General features: G+C 45.4%; 1 protein-coding gene across 1 annotated transcript; it reads left to right on the top strand.

The window, feature by feature from the left end:
* Nucleotides 1-3,361: 3,361 nt before the first annotated feature.
* Bcdin3d (BCDIN3 domain containing RNA methyltransferase) lies at nucleotides 3,362-10,317 on the top strand. The gene is made up of 2 exons (XM_090325472.1): nucleotides 3,362-3,614; nucleotides 8,748-10,317. The coding sequence occupies exons 1-2, from the start codon at nucleotides 3,375-3,377 to the stop codon at nucleotides 9,387-9,389; spliced, it is 882 nt and encodes a 293-aa protein (XP_090181598.1). The 5' UTR covers nucleotides 3,362-3,374; the 3' UTR covers nucleotides 9,390-10,317.
* Nucleotides 10,318-26,765: the final 16,448 nt, after the last annotated feature.

Raw genomic sequence — 26,765 nt, 5'->3', positions numbered from 1 at the left:
GTTATCTATAACTCCTCCTTCACATTTCCCCTTGTGCTGAGCCACACAGAAGTGGCCATTGGCATTTTTGAGATCCAGCTAAGGGAAAGTTTAGTTGGGAATATGTTGCATTTGGGATCTATTCCTAGATTCAGACACTTGCATGCATAGTTACTACCCATTGCCCAGGAATACCTTCCAGGAGTACAGAGTATGTCTTATCCACCCATTATGTGACTCACCTGGTGCTGTGGCCTGTATGTACACAGCCAGAGGTCAAATGAGGATATAAACAAGTCTCACAGCACCTAGCACAGGAAGTATGTGGGAGGAGAAGAGAATTGAGGCTTGAAATACCTGAAGCCAGAAGACACTCTGAAGAAAATTATTCCAATCATCAACCATGAGACTATAAACTGAGGATTCCATCACATACTGGCACTAATCAAATATACTCAATAACATATCTGGGGGAGATTGTTTTTGTTTTTACTTTTTGAGATATTGGGCTCAAACTCAGGGCTTGTGCAAGTCAGGCAGCACTGACCTACACCTCCAAGCCCCTTGGTTTCTTTTCTTCCTTCCTTCCTTCCTTCCTTTCTTCTTTTTTAATTTTTTTTTGATTGGTTGTGGACTTGAACTTAGGGCTTGGGCACTGTCCCTGAGCTCTTTTTGCTCAAAGTTAGCACTCTATCACTTTGAGCCATAGTGCCATTTCCAGTTTTCTGGTGGTTAACTGGAGATAAGAGTCTCACAGATGTCCTTGAGTAGGCTGGCTTTGAACAGAGATCTTCAGAACTTGGCCTCCTGAGTAGCTAAGATTACAAGCATGAACCACCAGTGCCTAACCCTTGGTTTCTTCTTTTCTTTTTATTTCTTTTTAGTTTTTGCCAGTCCTGGGACTTGAACTCAGGGCCTGAGCACTGTCCTTGGGCTTTCTCAAGGCTAGCGTTCTGCCACTTGAGCCACAGCACCACTTCCGCTTCTGGCTTTTTCTATATATATGGTACCAAGGAATTGGGTCTTTGTGCATACTAGGCAAGCACTCTACCACTAGGCCAAACTCCTAGCCCTGCCCTTGGTTTCTTAATACAGGGTCTCATTATGTAGCATGTATCATGTTCCTCCTTATACCTCTGGAGTGCTGGAATTACAGGTGTGTGCCACCATACACAGCTCATTCTTTTCTTTCTTTTTTATTCCTAGGCTTAAAAAAATTTTTTTTGGCAGTCTTGGGGTTTGAACTTTGGTCCTGAGCACTGTCCCTGAGCTTATTTTGCTCAAGGTAAGCACTCTACCACCTGAGCCACAATGCCACTTACAGCTTTTTTTTTTTTTAGTTTATTGGAGATAAAAATCTCATGGTGTTTCCTGACCAGGCTGGTTTCAAACAGTGATCCTCAGATGTCAGCCTCTTGAGTATCTAGGATTACAGGCATGAGTCACTGGCACCCAGCATTGGTACATATTTTTAAGTCATCAAATTATAAATGACAAATTTGATCCACCATGCTAAGACTGAATTATCTTTCTGATCCCTCTAAAATATCATTATCAAGCAAAGAAGTAATAAAATAGTGTGAAGCCAAAAAATTAAGGAAAAAAATAATATTCCAGTGTGACTTGCAGTTAATTAACCTAATTATTATGAGAATTTTTTGTGATGCTTGTGATTCATGTCAGCTTTTTAAAATTTGTGATTTCTCATTACAAACTCACAGTTTTGGGTTTTTTTTTGTTTTTTGTTTTATTTTGCCAGTCATGGGGCCTAAACACTGTCCTTCGGCTTTTTTTTTCAAGGCTAGTGGTCTGCCACTTGAGCCACAGCACCACTTCCAGCTTTTTCTTCTATGTATATGGCACCAAGGTAATGAACCCGGGTCTTCGTTCATGCTAGGCAAGCACTCTACCACTAGGCCAAACTCCCAGTCCTCATAGCTATTTTTATATTTGTAATATGGTGGATTTTTTCCTTTACAGAGAGGAGACACCTCCACCCTCCACTCCAGCCCCCTCACACATCCCAAGGAATTGTCTAAGCATTCAGCACCACAAAATCTGGCTGGACAAAGTACACAGCAAGTAGGTACAACTACAGCTATCAGAGGTGTTAGAGATGACTATGGCCTGAGACCTGGATTAATCAGGTTCTCCCAAATGAGCACAGGTTAGAAAACTAACCAGTGGGTTCAATGAAAGTGACTTTATGGGGTCACTTCTGAGACATATTAGATCACCAATATTACCATCAGGCTCACACCTGTCTTCATTTTTGGAGAAACCTTTGCTCAAGAAGAACCTGCCTTTCATCATTTGGATCTGTTGGTTATTATTTTTCTGGTAGACCAAGTTTTGAGAACACAGAGCATGGCTATGTCCTTAATGAAATTAAACTCTATACTAGTCCAAAAAAAAAAAAGTGTTTAGAAAAAAGCAAAGTGGGGTCTGGGAGTGCTTGCCTAGCATGCATGAAGACCTGGATTCGATTCCTCAGTGCCACATACATAGGAAAAAGAAAGCCTTAAGTTGTGCTGAGGCTCAAATGGTAGAGCTCTAGCCTTGAGAAAGTCCAAGGACAGTGCTCAGGCCCTGAGCTCAAGCCCAGGCCTGGAAAGAAAGAAAGCCCAGGGACAGAGCTCAGGCACCAAGATTAAGCCCTGGACTGGCACTCCCTCCCCCGCCAAAGAAAAGAAAGTTAAAATTAATAATTTTAAAAAAGACCTAATTTAACCCCTGCTGGAACTTCTATACGAATCATACTTAACTGTTGGCCGCATACAGCAGAAGATAACCTTTAGGATGGGCAAGAAGTCAACACAACTCTGCTGACCATGTTGGGTGTGCTGCACCATTCTAACTGCCCAGAATGATTCCTCAGTTCTCCAGCCTTCCCATCACCCTCAGGAAGGAAGGAAGGAAGGAAGGAAGGAAGGAAGGAAGGAAGGAAGGAAGGAAGGAAGGAAGGAAGGAAGGAAGGAAGGAAGGAGGTTTTTAGGTAGACCAGCTGTGTTTGATGGGTGGAGACAGGAGGATCTTGGGTTCAAGGCCAGCGCTGGACTGTCTGGGCAGCAAAATACTAAGAGCTGGGGGCGTGGCTCATGCCGGTCAGGGTCCGGCATAGCGCGCACTGTGTTCAGTCCCCAGCACGAAGGAAAGGGGGTAGAAATATCAACCGACAAGCGCTTTGCTCTAATTAAGCGCCCAAGTGTCAGACTGTACGAAGGAGACGACGCGGTAGGAACGCTCGGAGAAAGGTTGCCTTCGGCCCCGGTGACACATTGTCACGCAAGTGCAATTCCGCGCACGCGCAGTGGGCGCCCGAGCCGCCTCTGCCCCGCCCACCCCAGCTTTTCCCGCTTCCGTTTCCGCTGAGGTGCCGGGCGGGAGTGAAGCTAATGGCGGCGTCCGCGAGGCTGGCGGGAGGGGGCGCTGAGGCTCCCGCCGCGGCCGAGGATTCGCGAGTTCTGGAACCAGGGGCCGCCCCGTTCGGAAACTTCCCTCATTATTCCCGCTTCCATCCTCCCGAGCAACGGCTCTGCCTTCTGCCCCCGGAGCTACTTCGACGGCTCTTCCCTCCCGAGGAGGGTCCTGAGACGAGACCGATCGTGGGGCTCGACGTGGGGTGTAACTCCGGGGTGAGTGACGGAGAGGACTCGGAGCGCGGGAGCCCCGCGGCCGCCCACCCCACCGCAAGTCTTGCCCCAAATGGACCTCAAGGGTCCACCGCACTGGAGCCACAGTTCCACCTCCGGAATTTGGGTGCTTGATTCGAGAGCCTCATGCGCCTTCTTTCGCCAGGCTGGCTTCCACCTGCTATCCTCAGATCTCAGCCTCCTGAGAAGCCAGTCACAGGCAAGAGCCACCTTTGCCTGGCTTTCACAGCCAAAGACCCCTGGTGAGGAGGGTCACCTAATTCCTACCTCAGGCTCAGTGGCTAGCCACCTGTTGAGGAAAGGGAATTTGGAGGGACCCCGAATGAGAGCATGTAGTTAGTTAGTTCACTGAGAGATGAGCCAGCGATGACAGAATCATGCTTGGAATTTGAGGGTCCTGTGTGCTAATATTTACATAGTTCAGGACAGACCCTGAGGTCCGGTGCATATTTATTTTACAAATCATTGTTGAGAGATCGGTGTTGGTGGCTCATGGTGGTAATCCTAGCTACTCGGGAGGCTGCGATCTAAGGATCACATTTGGAAGCCAGCCTGGGCAGGATACTACGTGAGATTCTTAAATCTCACCCCCTCCCCCCAAAAAAAGAAAACCTTAAATCACCAAAAAAGCCAGAATGGAGTTGTAGCTAGAGCATTGGGCTTGAGTGAAAGAGCTAAGAGGCAGTGCCCAGGCCCTGAGTTCAAGCCCCAGTACCAACACACACGCACACACACCCAAAAACATTCCTGATAAAGTACATGGAGGGCAATGGAAAGAATTGGGAAGGAAAATACAGCATTCTGTTTAAGAGTGAAGCAGAGGAAGCCTTGTCACTCTTCTTACTGCAAAAGTCATAAACAAAATGAGTTTAATCAAACCACATGCAAAATAGGAAAAGGCTCTCAGCTAACCACTTAAATTTCCTACAGAAGCATAGAATCTCACCTATAATTACAGATGCTTCAAGTTCATGTGAGTTAGGTGCTAGTGGTTCAAACTTGTAATCCTAGTTACTCATGAGGCTGAGATCTGAGTATCATGGTTTCAAGCCAGCCAGGGTAGGAGACTTCAATAAACTACTCAGAAAAAGTAGGAAGCAGTGTGGCTCAAGTGGTAGAGCCTTAGCCTTGAGCAGAAAGAGCTTCAGGGACAGCACCCAGGCTCTTGAGTTCAAGCCCCAGGACTGATGAAAAAAAAAAAGAATCTTAGATTATAGAGTGCTATCTGAAGCTTGCCTCTCATGTCATTATGCCCTAAATAATACAGTCATTACTATTCATGTAGTTATTATAAGCCATCTAGACATTAAAGTATAGTAGATATGTATAGGGTGATTTTTTCTAAATATTACACCATTTTACATTTGGAATTTGAGCATTCATAGATTTTCCTATCCTTAAGAGTCCTGGAACCCTCATGTAGAGATGACAGCATAGTAAAAAATACATCTGGAATTTAGGGTAAATCCAGCTGTAAGTCTAACCACTAATACTTGTATGCACCCAAGCATTTATATTTTATTTTTACAAATAGTAGTTCTAAGTTAGCTTGGGCTGCATAGTAAGACCCTGTCTCTAGAACTCCCTCACATTCCCCCTCCCCCCTCATAAAGACACTCTTAGTTCTTACTCTATATCTATCAAATTAACATCTGTACTTCTAGTTGATGCTTGTTTTTGTTTTTAAAAAGCCTGGAATAGAGGAAGGAATATAATTTGACCTAAGTTTTGCCATGTATTAACCGTATGACATTGGACAAATAAGTCACTAGACTCTGAACCATACTTCTAAAAATACAGATTTTTTTTTTTTTTTTTGCCAATCCTGGGAAACTGGAACTCAGGCCTGAGCACTGTCCTTGGACTTTCCCAAGGCTAGAGTTCTACCACTTGAGCCACAGCACCATTTCTGGCGTTTTCTGTGTATGTGGTACTGAGGAATCGAGCCTGGGTCTTTGTGCATGCTAGGCAAGCACTCTACTACTAGGCCAAACTCCTGGCCCCAAAATGCAAGTTTTTAAGTGATCTATTTCATGTGTACAGAAAAGCACATAAAACTTAAGTCTAGCTAGGTGCAGTGGCTCACTCCTGTAATCCTAGCTACTCAGGAAGCTGAGATCTGAGGATCAAGGTTCAAAGCCAGCCCAGGCACTAAAGAACTTGAGACTCATCTCCAATTAACCACTAGGAAACAGAAGTGGGGATGTGGCTCAAGGGGTAGAGCTGTAGCCTTGAGCTGAAATGCTCAGGGACAGCAGCCAGGCCCAGAGTTCAAGCCCCATGACCCACAAGAAAATCAATAAAACCTTAAGTCTATATAACTTATGAAACACAGATTTATGACCACTGTCCAAGTCAAGAGTAAAACAGTCTTGGGCCAGCATTGTAGCCTAGTGGTAAAGTGCTCGCCTAGCATGCACAAAGTTCTGGGTTCAATTCCTAGGCATCACATACTCAGAAAAAGCTGGAAGTGGTGCCACGGCTCAAGTGGTAGAGTGCTAGCCTTGAACAAAAAAGTGTCCAAGGACCGTGCTCAGACTCTGATTTTAAGCCCCAGTACTTGGGGGGTGGGGGGGGGCGTGGAGAATAAAACAGTCTTAGTACCTCAGAAGTTCCTTGTATGTGTTTTTCTGTGTATAAAACAAATACCCTTTGTATGTAATGTATACATGTGCCCTTGAACTCTAGGCCTGGGTATATTCTGTCCCTTAGGTCTTTCACTCAAGATAGGTGCTCTACCCCTTAAGCTATAGCTCTACTGACTTTTTTTATGGTTAATCAGAGAAAAATATCTCACAGACTTTTCTGCCTGGGCTAGCTTCAAATTTTGATCTTCAGATCTTAGTCTTCTAAGTAGTTAGGATTATAGCACTTGACTCAAAACTCCCCTCTTGGCCCAGAAGATTACTGTTTCCTTGTTTTTCTTTATAGCTTACTACTTTTCTGTGTAGTTTAATTTTTACCCACTTTTGGACTTCATATAAATGAAAATATGCCACATATTTTCTTTGTAACTCAGGGAGATATATCTGTGAGAAATATATATTGTCAGGTTCATTCATTTCCATCATTTTAAGTTGCTGTTTAGGCTGTGTACTATAGTGCATATCTAATCCTAACTACTCAGGAGGCTGTGAAAGCAGGAAAGTCTGAGACTCTTATTTCCAATTAGCCACCAAAAAGCCAGAAGCAGGGGCTGGGAGTTTGGCCTAGTAGTAAGAGTGCTTGCCTAGCATGCATGAAGACTCAGTTCGATTCCTAGGTACCACATACATAGAAAAAGCTGGAAATGGCCAAAGTGGTAGCACTCTAGCCCTGAGAAAGTCCAAGGACAGTGCTTAGACCCTGAGTTTAAGCTCCAGCACTGGCAAAAAAAAAAAAAAAAAAAGCCAGAAGCAGAAGTGTGGCTCAATGGTAGAGGACTAGCCTTGAGCCAAAAGCTCAGAAACAGTGGCCAGGCCCTGAGTACAAGCCCTAGGACTATCACAAGGAAAGAAAGAGAGGAAGGAAGGCAGGAAAGAAAGAAAATATTCCAGCCATACCAGCTAGAGAGGAACTCTACCATTTGTGCCATGCCCCCAACCTTTTTTTTTCTTCTTTATTTTTCAGGTAGGATCTTGTAGTTTTGCCCAAAACGGACCTCAGACTGTTATCCTATGGCCTCCTACCTAGCTGCGATTATAGGCACATGCTACTTTGTCTAGTTTACTGCTGAGTTGAAATCTTCATTTTTTTCCCCCTCTTCCTTGTCTCTGTGTCCAAAATAGCTGGTATGACAAGTCTGGCTCACAGTATCCAGTTGGTATTCTATCTTAATGGTTATGCCATTTTTGTCCATACTATTATTGAACATATGGGTCATTTCCACTGAGCATTTTCCTCACAAAAATTTGCAGAGGTGCTAGGCACAGTGGCTCACACCTGTAATCCTAGCTACTCAGAAGGCTGAGATCTGAGAATCACGGTTCAAAGTGATCCTGGCACAAAGTGATGCCTGGGCACTAAGGACCAAGAGACTCTTATCTCCAGTTAACCACTAGAAAACTGGAAGTGGTGCTGTGGCATGAGGGATAGGAGGGATAGGATGGTAGCCTTGAGCTGAAAAAAAGCTCAGGGACAGCACTCAGGCCCAGAATTCAAGCAAAAAAAAAAAAAATGCAGAGGTAGTAAATAAGAAAATGCCTTGAAAAGCTACATCACAAATTTGAGTATCTTACTCAAAAATTATAATATCTGGTTTAAGAATCAAAAGGCACCGTGGCTCACGCCTGAAATCCTAGCTACTCAGGAGGCTGAAATCTGAGAATCTCGGTTCAAAGCCAGCCTGGGCAGGACAATGCTGAAAGGAGGCTCTTATCTCCAATTAATCACTACAAAATGAGAAGAAGTGGGGCTGTGGCTCAAGGGTAGGGTGGTAGCCTTGAGCTGAAGAGCTCAGGGACAGCAGCCAGGCTAGAGTTCAAGCCCCATGACCAAAAAGAAAAAAGTCAAAAGGGCACTAAGATGGTGACAATCTCAGAGCATTGGATTTGGCTAGAAGCAGGTCAATAATAAATGATTAATAGCATCTACAGAGCAGAGTAAATTTCGGAAGGAGATAGTGAAGTATGTAAGACAGTAACATTGGAAACTGTAGAGTGGAGGCTGAATGGAAACTTTAGAATTCAGGCTTTGATGACCACAGGTCTGAAAAAATAGGATTTTGTTGTTGTTAGAAGGTGTTTGCTCTATTCCTCAACTATTAAGAGACATTAGTTATGCTTCTGACCCCTTTCCTTTTCCTGTGGGTCTGAAATATTCAGAAAAAGGCTTTAAGATTACCAGCATATGACTTAAGCTGGAAATACTGTTCTCGTTTCCTTTGCTGAGGCACTGGACTATTCCTTTCAGCCAGGCAAACTAGTCTACCATCTGTTGTCAAATATAGAGATCGTGCATTACAGCCTGTGACCCCTGGAGGGCACTGAAAGGCTGTTTATGAAAAATGGTGCAACTTTCTTAGTTTTTGGAGCGTCATAACTTCTAAGTCTAGGAGGCAGGCTCAGGGGATGACAGATATCTCTTTCACTCACTGGCTGAGCGCTGCAATGACAAAACTCTTTTGGATTCCTCTAGGATCTGAGTGTGGCTCTATACAAACACTTCCTTTCCTTAGATGAAGAGACCTGCTCAGATGCTTCCAGAGAACTCCGCCTCCTCTGTTGTGATATAGATCCAGTCCTGGTGGAACGAGCTGAAAAAGAATGTCCATTTCCGGACGCCTTGACTTTTATCACCTTGGACTTCATGAACCAAAGGACCCGGAAGGTTCTCTTGACCTCTTTCTTAAGCCAATTTGGACGTTCAGTTTTTGACATTGGCTTCTGCATGTCAGTAACCATGTGGATTCATCTGAACCATGGAGACCATGGCCTATGGGAGTTCCTGGGCCACCTTTCCTCCCTCTGCCACTACCTTCTTGTAGAACCACAGCCCTGGAAGTGCTATCGGGCAGCTGCCAGGCGCCTCCGAAAGCTGGGACTCCATGATTTTGACCACTTCCGCTCCCTTACCATCCGAGGTGATATGGCCAATCAGATTGTGCAGATCCTGACCCAAGACCATGGCATGGAATTAGTGTGCTGCTTTGGCAACACCAGTTGGGACCGAAGCCTTCTGCTTTTCCGGGCAAAGCATTTCATAGAGACACATCCAATGCCTGAATCATTGATAGAAGAAGAAAAAGAAGCAAACAGACTAGGGTTCTGGAGGCAGTGATATGGAAAGAAAGGAAAATCAAGAAAGATACTGAAAAGGTTTTATACTGAGAATTATGTTATATGTGGAACAGTGAGGAAGCTTCAACACCTGGCTGAAGCTTTTTGGGACAATAACCACTGCATACAAAGGAAAGAACTAGTGTCTGTTCCAAATTGTTGAGGACAATTCCAGGGGAAATTATGGAAACGAATCCATAGAGAAGTGAATTAAGAGTGGGATCCTGGTTGGGGGAAGTGGAATGGGCTGCTTTTGGAGGTGGCTTGTTGTTTTGTGGTGCTAGGGATGGAACTACTCTCTTGTGTGTGATGAGCAAATAATTTACCCTTGAGCCATATCACCAGCACTTGGGAGATCAATGATACTTTAGATCATACTAACCTGAGAATGTAACCATTCCTTGGGAACCTTACATCAGATTTAGTTTCCATAGGTATTTTCTGGATTTGTTATACTTGCCATAAAGGCAAAGCCTTACAACGTAATCCTATAATGAAGTTAGTGGACTGGTTGAAAGTGGTTAGTAGAAAAAGCATCTTGTTTTTCTATGGATAGGAAAGTCTCCAACAGGCCCTAGTGGCACAGTCATCACAGATACCAGGAAGATGCATTAATTATCATTTAGATGTTTAAGGCTGCTTGCTAGGCATGTGCAAAGCCCAAGTTTGAGCCCCAGCACCACCAAAAAAAGTTTTGATTAATTATGAACCAAGAGACAGTGATTTGTATCTGAAAAGTTTATACATTTCTTTATTGTAAAATATGCATAAAATTTACCGTGTGAGCCTCTTTGTTTTTCTGCTGAATCTGGGGCTTAAACTCAGAGCCTGAGCACTGTTCTTGAGCTTTTTTTTTTTTTTTTTTTTTTGCCATCTTGGTCTGGAGCTCAGGATCTGAACACTATCCTTGGGTTTTCTCAAGGCTAGAACCCTACCACTTGAGCTACAGCACCACTTCTGGCTTTTTCTCTGTATGTGGTAATGAGGAATCAAATCCTGGTCTTCTTGCATGCTAGGCAAGCATGCTACCACCAGGCCAAACTCACAGCCCTGTTCCTGAGCTTTTTTGTTCAGGGACAGGGCTATACCATTGGAGCCACAATGCCACTGCTTTTTTCTTTTTTTAAAAAAGAAGTTTATTGGAGGGTCCAGGAGCATTGGGCTCGATTCCTCAGTACCACATACACTAGAAAGGCCAGAAGTGGTGCTATGGCTCAAGGGGTAGAGCGCTAGCCTTGAGAAAGTCCAAAGACAGTGCTCAGGCCCTGAGTTCAAGCCCCAGAACTGGCAGGAAAAAAAAAGTTTACTGGAGAAGAGTCACATGAATTTTCCTGCTTGGGCTGGCTTTTGAAACTCAATTCTCAGATCTCAGCCTCCTGAGTAGCTAGGATTACAGGCATGAGTCACTGATGTTTAGCTTGCTTGCTTGCTTTTTTTATTTTATTTTGTCACCTGCCTTTAATCCATTTCCTATTCTGCAGTAATAGTTTACTCATTTGTACAACTTAAATTACACTGTTTTTTTTTCCTATGTCCAGATGACCTATAGAACATAAAAGGATTTTTACAGACTATGGTGTTAAACAAAAGTAAAATGTTACTACTTACCTTCTGATGGCACTATATTTGTGCTAGAGGCTTATTAGAGCAAAGGCATATAACAGAAATATCTCTGACAACATGCATTTTATTGTGTCCAATAATTTATTTTCATTAAGAAAGTAATTAGGAGCTAAGATTCAGGGTTACAGAGCTGGTTTTTTGTTGTTGTTGTTTTGTTTTGCTTGTTTTTGTGCCTGTCCTGGGCTTTAACTTAAGGCTTGGAAGTTGTCCCTGAGCTTTTTCACTCAAATTTGATACTACCACTTGAGCCCTATATAGCTCTACTTCCAGCTTTTTGGTGATTAGCTGGAGGTAAGAGTCTCACCGACTTTCCTGCCCAGGCTGGCTTTGAGCTGTTATCCTCAGATCTGAGCCTGATGAGTAACTAGGCTACTGGCACTTGGCTGTGCAGGTTTTAAAGAAAGCAGTGTTGGGCGGGGGGTATATAGAACTGTTGGAAATGAAGCTAATTTTTGGTTGTCTCAATGATCACTGTGGTGACAGAGCTGAATTTCCCCATTCTCAGTAACCCTGAGGCACAATAATTGGGAAGCTCTGATCTCTTGGGGACACATTTATTTTTTATTTTATTTATTTTTTTTTTTGCCAGTCCCAGGCTTGCTCCCAAAGCTCTGTTGATGTTACTACTATTTATTGTTGAAGGTCTGTCTATCATCTCTATTGCTTTTCTATTCCAGTTCACACAACTTCTAGAAAATATTTCCGTATCCCTGACTTCAGTCTTGCTTTCTCTATTTTACACTGTGATCTTTTCCAAAAATGCAGATCTGAATATGCCACTATACCAGCACCCCTACTTAAAACTGTTCAAGGGATCTGTACTGCCTGTCGATAAAACATGATCTTCATAGTTGGCCTTTCCAAGCATATTCCATATGAACTCCATGTTACTTGCCTATTACCATATGAATATACACCTAATACAGAGATAAGGCTCAATGCTTTGAATTCATGAGAAGTAAAGAAAAGGGTGTCCATGGATCTGATAGATCTATAATACCTGTGCTGGGTAAGAGGCTTCAAAGCTCATATTAGCACTGCTATTAGAATCCAAGGAACATGATTGTCTTGAGTAGAATTAAGTACCAGTAGTAACAAGCTATTGAGCAAACATTTAACAAACTCCTTCCCCCTACTGACTAGGGAAGACATTAAAATGTACTCAGGAATTAACCCAGCTTGGAGAACAGCCAAATTAGAATGTGTCTAGAGGTCAGTTAACTCACCTGGCTATCTCCTGCTGTCAAGAGTTCTAAACTTAAACCATCTTATCCAGCAGTATAGCACAATGGCTAAATGGCTACAATATCAGCTTCTGAGAAGTGAAGATGCTCCATCATTGAATGAATGACCACATAGTATTGAAGTGGGGACCTCATTCAAGGACTGATGTGAGCAGCGAGGGGGTGGTTTTCTGAGATCATCTACAAGTATGTAACCAGCACTTACATACATAGCTTGACCAGACCACCAAACTGGTTTGTTGCTAACAGCTTACAATTCCAGACACCTAAGACACCTAGCTTGTTTTGTAACTATTACAAAGGGCAGTGTATGATTATTGGTGCATATAAAGAATAAAGAAGTAACCGGAACTTCTGATTTTTATCTTTTTGGTGGTTATGGGGCTTGAACTCAGGGCCTGGGTGCTATCTCTGAGACTTTTTGTGCTCAAGATGAGCACTCTACCACTCAAGCCACAGCACCACTTCCAGTTTTTGAGTGGTTATAATTAGAGATTAGAGTCTCATGGGGACTTACCTGCCCAGGCTGGTTTTGAACTGCTATCCTTAGATCTCAGCCTCATGAGTAGCTAGGATTACAAGCCTGAACCACCAGCACCCAGCTGGAACTTCTAATTTTTAATAATTTAAGTAGATAATAGCACTGAGAAAGTATCTTAACAAATACTGAAAAAGATGATAGAGCATATGTTGTTACTAAGTTGAAGTTTTATAGAGCCGAGGGTGTAGCTCAAGTGGCAGAGTACTTGCCTAGGAGACAGAAGGCTGTGAGTTCAAACTCCTGTACTTCCAGAGATATAAACAAAGGAAGAGAGAAAGAATGTAAAGGTTTGTAAAACATAAAAAATGTCAGTCTGAGCTGATTGGCTCAGGTTGCCTAATCAGTAAATGCAAAGCTAGGAGTTCAAACTCCAGTATCACAAAAAAGGGAAAAAAAAAATCTGCCAAACTGAATGTTAAAACATCAAGTATACAAGAGCTTTTAAGTAAGGCAGGGACTTGCTCTGAAAATGCAGGTGCTCTGACTGTGTTTATTAAACAAGTAAACATCTGAATGACGATGTAAAATATCATTTAGATATTCTGTTTACTTGTTAAAGTCCAGTTATTTGAGAACACCCCAAAACAAAAATTCCTGGAAGACTAAGATTTTCCACCCAGAATCTTAGGAATCAAAAGTCATATTTAACTTCTAAGCTCTTTGAGGGAAGGACCATGTCTAATTTTTGTTATATTCCCAAGACTAACCCATTGACCAGGCACTGGTGTCTCATGCCTGTAATCCTAGCTACTCAGAAGGCTGAGATCTGAGGATCCCTGTTCAAAGCCTGGGCAAGCAAGCCTGTGAGACACTTATCTCCAATTAACTACCTGAAAACGGGAAGTGGTAGAACATTAGCCTTGAGCAGAAGAGCTTATGGATGGCACCTAGTCTCTGAGTTCAAGCCCCATGACCAAAAAAAAAAAAAAAAAAAAGCTGTAGAGTTCAGATGTTGCCACTATCTAGAAATAAGATTTAAAAAAAGAAAGGGCATGGAGCCGGGAGTTTGGCCTAGTGGTTAAAGTGCTTGCCTAGCATGCGCGAAGACCTGGGTTCGATTCCTTGGTACCACATACATACAAAAAAAAAAGCTGGAAGTGGTGCTGAGGCTGAAGTGGTAGAGCTCTAGCCTTGAGAAAGTCCAAGGACAGTGCTCAGGCCCTGAGCTCAAGCCCAGGACTGGCGAAAAAAAAAAAAAAAAGAAAGGGCTGGGATGTGGCTTTGTGGTAAAGTACCTGCCTGCATGCACAAGTCCTGGGTTTGATCTCTTAACACCAAAAAAATAAACTAATGGGTATGGTGGCATGCACCAGTAATCCTAATCCTAGCACATAGGAGGTAACAGCAAGCAAAATCTGAGTTCAAGACCAGGGTGCGGGGGGGGAAGACTCCTTTTATCATATTATTACTATTATTATTATTATTATTATTATTATTATTTTGCCAGACCTGGGGCTTGAACTCAGGATCTGGGCACTGTCTTGGGCTTTCACAAGGCTACCACTTCCTACTGAGGAATTGAACCCAGGGCTTCATGCATGCTACTCCTTTTGTCATCTGTCATCCATTTTCTCATTCTGATATCCATACAGAACCTCCTGCATTAACTTGCCACTGATCTGCTCACTGTCTAGGCAGGTAATTTCTTTAATTTCTTTTCTTATCTTGTCTCTTTCCTATTCAAGTTCTCTCTTTCTTTTTTTTTTTTTTTTGTTGCCAGTCCTGGGCTTAGTCTTAGGGCCTGAGCACTGTCCTTGGGTTTTTCTCAAGTCTAGAGCTCTACCACTTTGTCCACAGCACCACTTCTGGCTTTTTTCTATGTATGTGGTACCGAGGTATCGAACCTGGGTCTTTGTGCATGCTAGGCAAGCACTCTACCACTAGGCCAAACTCCCAGTTCCTTCCAAGCACATTTTAAACAAGAAACTTCTTCTATAGAGCAACTCTTAACTAATCTGAAAAATCTATGCTTCCTCTGTTTTTATGTTCCTTTATTGGACTAATATGATGCTTTAAGTCATGTCCCTTGTATACCCTCAACAGAAGCAATTTTAATAAAACAGGCAGACACTGTGAGGATGCATTTCTAATTCCCTGCAGAACTCAGTTCATAACCTCATATCTGGGTAGAGTGCAGGTTATGAGGATTATAGACAAGGGCAAACTGATGTTTAAGGACCAATGAAAACGGTATTGAATGGAGCTCTGACTACACAGGGCCTGGGCAGAACATTGACCTTGCTGCTTTACGCAGGTGGTTGGAACTGGCGTTCTCTGAGATAGACTATGGCCAAAACAAGCCTGTATGCCTTTTCTGCACTAATTTCCCAGTGAGAAAACGGCCAGCTCAGCATTCTGGTAAGCCGAGCCTGTCCCCCATGCGGCTTTCCAGATGGCTGGGAAGACCCGATCCTTGGGTAGGCGGGAGCATTTAAGGCCACGAAGGCACTCAAGCCTCTTCCCATGGATTTACACCCAACACGTATGCAGGAAGGCAAATTACAAACACCAACGCTCACAACCACATATACACGTGCAAGCCCAACCCCACTGAAGCAGACGCGCATGCTCGTGGGTAAGGGCGTACCTCGCTTTAGCGGCTCTAGACTCCCCCTCCCCAGTTCACCCCTGCTGAGCCAAGCGTGGCGTCGCCAACCCGGGCGGTGGCGAGGTTTACTAGGCCCAGCCAGGCCTAGGGAGAAGGTTTCTCCACAGGGGCGGGGGAGGGGAAGCCCTTCCCACCCAGGCGGAAGCGGCGCGCGCCGGCCGGGCAGACTTAGCTCTCGTCCTGGGAACATCTGGAAGATGATGGGAGGGGCGCCTATCCAGAGTGGGCTTCGATTGGCTACGCTGGATGGGGGGCGTGGTCTGTGTGAAGGGCGGGGCTCACTGGCCCCTTTAAAGCCTTGACATCCAAGAGGCGGCTCCGGTACCCCCCCTTTCTCTGCCCCCCCACCTCCTCTCGCCCCCGAGCCGCGGCCATGGACCCAGCAGACTCGGCCTGTCTTGGTCTAGCTCGACACCTAATTTCGGTGAGTTCTACTCTTCTTTGGGATTTAAAGAGCGCTGGGCTGGGGTGGTCTGTAAGCTCTGGGCGCGGGGGAGAGAGGTGTTGAGGGAAAGGCTCTTGTGGTAGCCTTGGTTCCTAAATGGCATCAAGGCTTCCAGCCCGCACCCCATTGCCTGCCCATCCTTCCTGCCGCACTCTCGGAGGTGGGGGGGCGTCCTGGTTGCGACTCTGTCCACCCCCACCCCACCCCCTCCCGCCCCCCTGCGCCATCCTCGCGCACACTCGTTGGCCCCGGAAGGGAAACTTTCGGGAGTGGGGGATGTTCCGGTGGCCAGTCTCCCTCGCTCTTTGAAAGCACTGACCTTGCCCCACCCGCGCATCGCACCCCACCCGCACCCCACAGTCCGGGTGCCACTTAGCGGTGCTGGATTGAGGGTGGGGGGCTCTCCCCCAAAGCGCAGGCGCGGAGCCAAGCCTGGGGCTTCTCTGCGCTCTCCTTCTAGTCCCTGTGGCCCGGGGCGGTAGGGCGTGGGGAAGGCGGGGAGAGGCGGAGAGACCCGGGCCTGGGGTGCAGCCCTTCACCCGCTTTGAGGGGCTGTGGAGAGGAGGGAGTCACTAGAGCTCCACTTCGACGACTAAGGGAGGAAGAAGGATTAGACTAAAGTAGGGACAGGACAGCACCGGCAGAAAAGGCTCTCCAGGTCCTGACTGCGGTGCGAGAAGAATGCAGAGAATTTATCTGTGCCTGACACTCCCCTGGTTTGGCCTGCCTCAGAGAAAGTCAGTGCAAACCCCAGCTATCCCATACTTATTCTGAGCCCGAAGCAGCCCCTTGATCTCTCCAGCCTTGGCACTGCCCCAAGGGTACAGACGGCCTTCACCTTCCACAGGCCTGGTTTTCCAGTAGGCCCAGGCCTGGATCAGCCAAGCCCACCCAGCCTGCCCAGCTGCTGTTTCTTATATTCTAGCCAGTCAGGGGTCTTAGACCAAGGAGTTCCCTGACTTAAAAATGTAGTCTCTCTTATTCTCTCCCTGCTACTTCTTCCCCTTTTCCCTAAGTCCTCGTGTTAAGCACAATTGTCAGCCTAAGAATGTGGTTGGAGGCAAAGGCTTAGGACAGAAGTGGTCTTGAGGGATGGTGGAGAAAGAGTCATATCTAATTACTGTATGACTAACAAGTTTGGGGAAAACGAAGGTACCCAGTTGCCTTGTGGTAGACCCTTTCTTTTTTTTTTTTTTTGCCAGTCCTGGGCTTGAGCTCAGGGCCTGAGCACTGTCCTTGGACTTTCTCAAGGCTAGAGCTCTACCACTTGAGCCTCAGCACCACTTCCGACTTTTTTTTTTTCTATGTATGTGGTACCGAGGAATCAAACCCGGGTCTTCATGCATGCTAGGCAAGCACTTTAACCACTAGGCCAACTCCCGGCCCCTGTAGACCCTTTCTTATAGGCATGCCAGCTGGCTTTATGAGCCCCCTTCTTGTGTGATCAGAAGGACAGCACAAACTTCAAATCCATTCTCCTCCCTCTTTCCCTAAGAATAATCTAGGACTAGTGTATTTTTTGTCTCAAAGAAACAACATGTATTTTGAAGAGGAATTCTTAGGCAGTTCCAGTTTTTCATTGTGTGTTCCGTGCGTGTTTTCTGTCCTCCAGCATCCTTCTAGTTGAGAACCTAGAGATAATGTCCTACACTGCAGAAAATAAGGTAGTTCTTGGTAGGCAGGTGGAAACCTGTGTCAGTATTAGATTAAAAACAAGATGCTCTGATCCCCTGCTTTGCCTGCTGTGTGACCTTGGCCAAACAGTATGCTTCTCTAGATCTTAGTTTCCTTTATTTCCTAAAACTCAACATTAGAATCCAGCAGCAGGAACAGTTGCTCTTTGAGAGGATGCAGGTTAGAGGCCTGTAGGTTAAAAGGTCAAGACCTTATCTGACAAAAGGAAAGCCAGATGGGAGGAGGTGTGTGACTCTTCCACAAGCATGAGACCCTGTGTTCAAACCTCAGTACCACCAGGAAAAAAGACAAAACAAAAAGCCAGTTTGACTGGAAAGCTTTAAAATCTCCACCCACAGTTTAACATTGAATGGTTCCACTAGTACATAACTGTAGTAGAGAGAATGGCCCACTGGCATTTTTTTTTGATTGGTTGGTCATGGGTCTCGAACTCAGGGCCTGGGTGCTATCACTGGGCTTTTTTGCTCAAGGCTAGCACTCAACCACTTTGAGTGCCACTTCTGGTTTGCTGATTGATTGGAGTCTCACAGATTGCCTTGGCTGCCTTTGAACCACAATCCTCAGATCTCAACCTCTCAACTATAATTACAGGCACAAGCCACCAGTGCCCGACTTATAACTTGGGGTAGAGAGAAGCAAAACTCTTATTTTCCTGCCTAAGAATAAGTCATTGTTCTGCTCATCCCTGATGCCTTGGGATATGAACTCTGGCTGGCTTGGTTTTGGCCCACCCATCAAGGCCTCTGCTGAGACATCCTGGCTGGACTAGTCTTTGAGTTGAGTGTTTGGGGCGGAGCTGAGAAAGGAGGAGGCAGCCAAGGGCCAGCGGGGGTAAGCAGATTCCCAGGAGACAGTTTGCACCTCAGCTGTTGGGACTTGTTTTAGGATCTGCGCCAGGGTGCCCAGCACACTCATCCACCCTGTTGTGGGAAGAGAACCAAGAGGGCCCCACTGCTGCTGCCCAACCCACCCTCCTGGTCCTACACCTACCTCACCTCTACATTCAGAGCCCTAACTCTCAGGCAACAGACTAAAGCCATCTCCCTAGCTGCCCTCACCCATCCCAGCCCCCAGGAGAAGCTTCCTTCACCCACTTTTCCCAGCCCCCTTCCCTTCTGGGGAGTTAGGCAGGGCTTCTCAGGAGCTAGGTTCTCCAGGTTGAAACTTGCTTTCCAGCCCAAGAGCCCAAAGGCCTTATGCTCTTGTTTGTTTTCAGCTTTGGTCTCCCAGGCAAAGGGGGTGTTGAAGGAGAGGTGGTGGTTAAAGAGGCTCTGGGATGTGAGGCTCATTCTTCTGTACTGCTTTGCCCTCTGCAGGCTCTCCTGGGCCTCAGGAGCTCTTTGCCACAGGCCCTGCTGCCCTCTGTAGCTAACACTGCAGCAAGAAGTATCTAGCTTAGAGCCCAAGAAACCCCTCTCACTGCTGTGAGCCCTTGAAATGGTAATGGAAGCTCCCAGGGAGGTCACTTTCCCAGAAAGTGGATGGTGGAGTCCCTGTCAGAGTGAAAGATGCAGCTGTTGCTAGGCAGAAGCTGCTGTTCTGTCTTGGGGTGTGGCTCTGAGGCTAGCCAGCCAGAGGCCCCGTTAGAAGCAGGAGGAGCAAGAACAGCTGAAGCTGGGTCCCTGGCCCATCAGTCCTCTGAACAGATGCCCTTTTTCACTTCTACTTTCCCATCCCCCTCCCCTCAAATCACCGTTATTACCACAGGCAGTTTTGACAACCCTCACCCAAACCTGGCAGGCTCTTCTAGCCTGTCTGGCTGCACTAATGGACTGATTGGATTTTCTATACTTGGAGTTTAGGATTTCTGATTGAACATGCAAATTTATGTAAATCAATCGGAGTTCTGCCACCACATCAAAACAACCGTGGAGCTTCCACAGGCTGGAAGGAATCCTAGAGACCGTCTAGTTCAACACCCTCATGTTAAAAATGGGGAAACTGAAGTCCTGAGGGGGAAGCGACTCATGTGGTGGTGAGTGTGAGACACAGGCTACTGCTGCTGGTCTAATTTTACATGGTTGCATTCTGTTGAAATTTTTCATTCATGAGGGAGCCACATTGCATTTAAATCTGAAAGGGTAAATTCTTGAACCTAGATTGCCAGAAGCTGGCCTTTAGAAGGTGAGAGTGTTAACTCATGGCCCCCTCTAGACCAGTTAACCCAGAACCTTAGGGATTCTGGTCAGCTGTCTCTCCTGCTGAAGAAAAACTTCCAAGTCTTTTGGAATAAGACCCTTCATATCTTCCTTTAGATACTATCTTGCCGTCTAAAGAACAAGGTCATTCATTGTTCACAGCCTGGCTTGTCCCTTCTATGTTCCCTGTAGCAGAGCTTTTGTTAGTTTTCAGCATCTGCACAGAGCTAGGCTCACGATAGGCCATGGGTTATCTGCCTGTGACATGCCTTTCACTTTACCCTCCAACCTAGTTTGCGCTCTGTTGCTTCCTTCCCTCATCACTGGAAAAAGAACTTTGGTCTTCTGTGACTCCCCTACCTCTTGGACAGCATAGATCAGCTGGGCTTCCTATGTAGGTTTCTGCAAGAGTGACCAGGTTGTGTGGAGAGGATTGCATTAGGTTCAGTGCCAAAAATGGACGAGGCTTGCAGATGTGAGTTTAGTTCCCAAGAAGCAGCCTCCTGATGATGTTTTTTATTCCTAATGTCCTAGGGATAATATCCAGGGCATCTGCATGTATACCCCATCCCAAATCTATTTCCTTCCTTTTTCTTTTTCTCTTTGGTGCTGGTACTAGGGCTTGAACTCAGGGTCAGGACACTATCCCTGAGCTTTTTTGCACAAAGCTAGTGTTCTATCACTTGAGCCACACCTCCACTTCCAGTTTTTTCATGAAATTCAAGAGTCTCTTGGGCTTTCCTGCCCAGGCTGGTTTCAGATTGTAGTTCTCAGATCTCAGCCTCCTGAGTAGCTAGGATTACAGGCATGAGCCACCACGACTGGCTTGATGTGTTCTTAATGGGGATCCTCCCCGCAAAGTTGTAAGGTACCCTCTTCCATTTGCTCCTCTTAGTTTGTACCGGAGGCCTAAGGCTGCGGAGGGTGGAGCCCTTACCCTGTGGTTCCTGAATGCCCCCCAGATAGCAGAGGTGCTCAGACAGCCATCAGCCTGCTTTGCCACACTCTGGAAGGGTGATTCAAGGGCTCCACAACAGAATCCCTGATTCCCAGCCAGGGATGCCCCCCAGACCCTGCTGAGGTCCAGGGAAGGAGTTTGGGACACATGGACAGATCCTTCCTCATCTTCAACCCCAGACCTATGTCTGAAATGTGTACCCAAACACTGGAGGTGTGCAACCAGCACCTCCAGGTTCCCATTGCTCCACAGCCCTTGGTACCTAAGTCCTCTGCACCAGGTGAGGCATGCTCCTTCTCCATGGGCCTCAGTTTCCCAGCCAGTGCTCACAGGTTAATAACACCTCATCATTGGGGTGTGGTACCTGCTCCATAATTACCGTTTTTCTAGCTCTGGGAGTTATGTAGATGAAAGAGGCCCAGAGAGGCCAGGCTGTTATTAAGGTGAATTATCATTGCTGTTATTACTGATTTCTAAAAACCTAGCAACTGCTAAAAAGAGCCAGGCGGCCCAGCACTCTTAGCTTTATACTGGTCCTCAAGACATAGGGGTTCTGCGGTTTTCACTGAGCTTTTTACTCTATGTATTTTTTTAAAAAATTATAGAACTGAGGTGTAGCTTAATGATAAAAGAAATACTTGCCTAGAATACAAAAGGTCCCAGGTTTGATCCCCAACACTTAAAAAAAAAATTATAGCAACTTTAGATGGAGGAAGGACCTCATACCAACACTCCTTTTTTTGCCTGTAGAGTTTACCTGTCCCTCACATGTTGAGTCTCAGTTTAAATTTGCTTCTGATCTCGATTCTCTGGGGGAGCGATTGATGACATTCATTTCTTAGACAGGGCTGTGAGGGACCCTGGCACTCCTGGGGTGTGGTTTCTTGGTTTCTTAGGGGCTGATTCACCTCACCCCAAGATGGCTTAATGTACAGGCTGTAATTGGGCCTTTTGTACAGGAATCTGTTGAGACACCCCCAGAACCTGCCTGTAGCAGGAGTACTTTGCCCTTCTCACCCCCATCTACTCCAAACTCTCCCCCTGCCCAGCCTTCTTCCCCTAGCCCTCAACTTGGGAGGTATTTGTTTCTCCCAACTCTGCTCTTGACTAGATTTTGCTCCCTTCCCAGGGATCTAAAAAGAACCCAGCTCTTACATCAGCATAGATGGACTTGACTGGGCTAGAAATGTAGCTTAGTAGTAGAGGATGTATGACACTTGGGATTCAATTCCTAGCTCTAACAAAAAAAAAAAAAGTGTCCCTGACTGAATTCTGGGCTCACACTACAGCTTGGAGTTTTGGAACCTCTGCCGTAGTCCTAGGGAAGAAAAGAAAAGAAGTGAAGGGCATTGTTGTCCTGTGGTCCAAGACCCCACATTCGTCTGTCCAGATCACCCAGTTTTATGCCAGCCTGGGCTGCATACGAGAGACTCAGTCTCAAACAACACACACACTGGAGGCCAGGAGTTTGGCCTAGTGGTGGAGTGCTTGCCTAGCATGCACGAAGACCGGGGTTCGATTCCACATACATAGAAAAAAGCCAGAAGTGGTGCTGAGGCTCAAGTGGTAGAGCTCTAGCCTTGAGAAAGTCCAAGGACAGTGCTCAGGCCATGAGCTCAAACCCAGGACTGTGGGGGGGGGGGGAGCTCCACACAACACACACACACAGACACACACACACACAGACACACACACACATGTACACACACGTGTGTGCGTGCACGGGCATGTACACCAAAAAAAGAAAGCAATTTAAATAGGTGAAGTACTCTACCACTGAAATATATCCACAGTTCCCTTCTAAAGTGTTTTATTTTTGTTTATGTTCTGTTTTATTTTTGGCTGGAGCTTGAACTTAGGGCCTGGGCACTGCTCCTGAGCTTCTTTTGATCAAAAGCTACCACTCTATTACTATTACCACCGTGCCATTTCCAGCCTTTTCTGTTTATGTGGTTCTAAGGAATCGAAATCAGGGCAAACTCTACCACTAAGCCACAGTCCCAGCCCCTGTTACTTTGGCTTTTTGAAGACAGGCTCTTGCTATTGCTATGTAGCTAGACTGGCCTCAAACATAATCATGACTTTCCTGCCTCAGCCTCCAGGTGCTGGGATTAGAGACATGCAACATCATACCCAATTTAAAGTCCCATCCACCCACTTCAGGATACAGTGGCTCACATTTGTAGTTCCAGCTACTGAAGATGGGGGGACTGGGAAGGTTGATGTTTGAGGCCAGCCCAAGCAAAAAGTTAGCGAGCTCTCCATTTCAACCAATAAAAGCTTAGTACAGTGGTGCACATGTATCATCCATGTATCATCCCAAAATAAAAAGGAGGATTCCCCTCCACCCCCGCCGTGGCTCACGTCTATAATCCGGAGGCTGAGATCTGAGGATCAAGGTTCAAAGCCAGCCCAGGAAAACCTGAGACTCTTTTATCTCCAATTAAACTCTAGAAAACGGGAAGTGGGGCTTGGCTCCAGGGTAGGGAGGTAGCCTTAAGCTGTAGAGCTCTGGGACAGTGCCCAGGCCCAGGGGTAGGGTGTGGTAGCCTTGAGCTGAAGAATTCAGGGACAGCACCCAGGCCAAGTTCAAGCCCCACGACCCACAAAAAAAAAAAAAGGATCACAGTCCAATCCAAGCCCAAGCATAAGCATCAGACCTATTTGAAAAATAACTAAAAGCAAACTGGGCTGGGAGTATGGCTCAAGTGCTAGAGAATGAGTTCAAACCCAAATCCCAGTACTGAAAAAAATAAACTAAAAAGGTTTTAGTTTTTCACTAGCATAGTTTTGCAAAGTCAAAATGAAAGCTGAGCCCTGGTGGCTCACACCTATAATCCTAGCTGTGCAGGAAGCTGAGATCTGAGGATTGCAGTGAGGAGCCAAGCGAGGTAGGAAATTCCATGAGACTCTAAAGTACTCAAAAAAGCCAGAGTGGCACTGTGGCTTAAGTGGTAGAGTGCTCACCTTGAGCAAAAGAAGCTAAGAGACATCACTCAGGCCCAAAGCTCAAGCCCCTGGACTGGCAAAAACAAAATAAAACAAAAAATCAAAATGAGCCAGGAAATGGTGTCTTACCTGTGAGGATCAAAGTTTTTTTTTTTTTTTTTTTTTTTTGCCAGTCCTGGGCTTGAGCTCAGGGCCTGAGCACTGTCCTTGGACTTTCTCAAGGCTAGAACTCTACCACTTGAGCCTTAGCACCACTTCTGGCTTTTTCTAAGTATATGGTACCAAGGAATCGAACCCGGGTCTTTGTGCATGCTAGGCAAGCACTCTACCACTAGGCCAAACTCCCAACCCGAGGATCAAAGTTTGAAGCAAACCTGGTCAGAAAAGTCTAATAGATTCCATCTCTCCCCCCCCCCAGCCAAAAAAAATCAGCAAAAAAAGCCAGGCACAGTGGCTTAACACCTCTCAGAAGGCTGAGATCTGAGAATCACGGTTCAAAGCCAGCCCGGGTACTAAGTGTGAGACTCTTATCTCCACGTAATCACTAGAAAATGGGAAGTGGGTATGGCAGTAGCCTTGAGCTAAAGAGCTCAGGGACGGGACCCAGGTCCATAGTTTAAGCCCTATGGTCCCCTCCCCCCTCCCACATACACACAAAATCAGCAAAAAATTAAGTTGGAGGTATGGCTCAAGTAGTAGAGTATGAGCCTATCAAATGTTAGGCCCTGAGTTTAAGCCCCACCCCCCCAAAAATCAAAATGAAGGAGCATAGTTCAAATGGTAGAGCACTTACCTGGCAAACATGGCGGGGGAGGGAGGAATACAAAATGACTCATAAAGTACATTGAAGAACCATACTCTCCTCTCCATTCCCTTCTTTCCCCATAGACAATTACTTATCTATTCCTCCAGAGCTGTTTTTTATTCACTGCTAGAAATTAAACCCTAGCCTCATAAGTGCTAGCCAAGCACTCAACTCAGGGCCTGGGTGCCAACTCTGAGCTTTTTTACTCAAGGCAAGTTCCAGTCTAGCCTGGTTTTTGTGACCCTCAGATCCCAGAGCCTCTGAAATAGCTACAGTTACAGGTGGCCTCGTACTTTGTTTTGAGACAGACCTTCTCTCTATAGTCTGTGATCACCCTGCCTCTACTTCCTGAGTGCTGAGATTATAGCTATGTGTCACCACATCCACTCTCTCCAGAGTTTCTTTATACAGAGTCAAATATAAATAACGTGTTCTTTTTTCCCCTTCTTTTTAAAACACAGCATATAGCCATATCTGTTTTATATATCACTTTACCTATTGATAGCACTTGGTGTGTGTATTTCTCCTGGCACTTAGCACTCCCGTTTCTAGCTGTTTTAGTCTTCTTGGGCTGCTATAACAACTAGTATAAACTGCATAGCTTAAAAGCAACAACAGTTCATTCCTCCCAATTCAGGAGGCTAAAAATCATAAGATCAGAGTGCTAGCATAATCAATGTCTTATGACCCAACGTCTCCTTCTTACATGCAGGAAGGGGCCATAGGGTATCTCTCAGACTTCATTTATTTATTTATTTATTGCCAGTCCTGGGGCTTGAACTCAGGACTGAGTGCTGTCCTTGGGATTCTCAAGGCTAGAGCTCTAACACTTCAGCCACACCACCACTTCTGGCTTTTTCTATGTATGTGGTACTGAGGAATTGAAACCAGGGCTTCATGCATGCTATCTAAGCACTCTATCACTACTCCATATTCCTGGCCCCTTAAGCTCTTCTTACTTTGAGCTACACTTCCACTTTTCTGGGGGCTCATTGGAGATAAGAGTCTTATGAGCTTTCTTGCGCAGGCTGGCTTTGAACTGTGATCCTTAGATCTCAGCCTCCTGAGTAGCTAGGATTATAGGTGGGAGCCACCAGCTCCTGGCTTCCTTTGCTATTTTATACCATCCCCTTGACAGGATCTTAACCAATGATTTTTATTTTGGGGGGGGAGAGGAATGGTGCATACCCAAACATTTAGATCCACCCCAGGCTCGCAGAGTTGATCCCAAACTATGAGAAGTCTTCATTCTCCATGTACTATGAATGTCAGCATTTAGTTCCAGTCTCTGAGGAATTTTCAAGCTGTGTCTAGGACATTCACTTAGCCAGCAGATGTATGTTTTGTTTTGTTGGAGTTATTGGAGTTTGAATTCAAAGCCTCACACTTGCTAGGCAGGTGCTCTACCTCTCTAGCCATAACCCAGACACATCCTCAGTCCTTTTTGCTTTAGTTATTTCTCAGGGTTTTTTTTTTTAGTTTCAATTAAGATTCATTTATTACTTATTATAGCTTCATGAAATGAAGATTATAATGTCTTAAATATATTCATAAAACATCTATTTATGAAAGAAAGCAAATAGGAAATCCTCTGTCAATGGAATATTTATTAACTTTTTTAGGATTCAGAACAGTGTATAATTTATGTAGCACAAAAGTTATCAATGAATTAATATCATAAATATCTGGTATATATAATATGTATAATCTGCTTATATATGTATATATCACATCTTTTATTTTCCACTGAGTGAAGCCAAATTTAAATATTAATGCTCCAGTGGAAACTTTGGAATTAGGTTTAATTGGCATTCCATGGTTATCATCCAAAGCATATTTTAGCCAAGCAGTCAAAAGACTTATCAATTTTTTTTTTTGGTTGGTCATGGGACTTGAACTCTGGGCCTGGGTGTTGTCCCTGAGCTCTTCAGCCCAAGGCTAGCACTCTACTACTTGAGCCACAGTACCAGCTCCGGTTTTTTCTCAGTTAATTGGAGATAAGAGTCTCACAGACATTTTGTGCTTTGGCTTTGAACTGTGATCCTCGGATCTCAGCCTCCTGAGTAACTAGGATTATAAGCATGAGCCACTGGTGCCCCACTTGGTCACATTTTTTACCACACACACATACACACACACACACACACACACGCACCGCACACACGCACACGCACACACGCACGCACGCCCTCCTCCTTCAGGTGTGCTCCACCATGATCACTTATTTGATGAGAAAAGTCAATGACTTTTTCCCCGGACTGGCCTTGACCCACAGTCCTCCTGATCGCAAACTTCTGAATTGATTGCATCACAGGTGGGAACCCCTGTACCCAGCATCTGGAACATAATTCAGCCGGGCGCAGTGGCTCAC

This window comes from Megascapheus bottae, chromosome 2, assembly GCF_031878675.1.
Source record: "Megascapheus bottae isolate mThoBot1 chromosome 2, mThoBot2.hap1, whole genome shotgun sequence".
NCBI lineage: Eukaryota > Metazoa > Chordata > Mammalia > Rodentia > Geomyidae > Megascapheus > Megascapheus bottae.
Note: the sequence above shows the minus strand (reverse complement) of the source record. Positions and strands in the feature narration are given on the sequence as shown.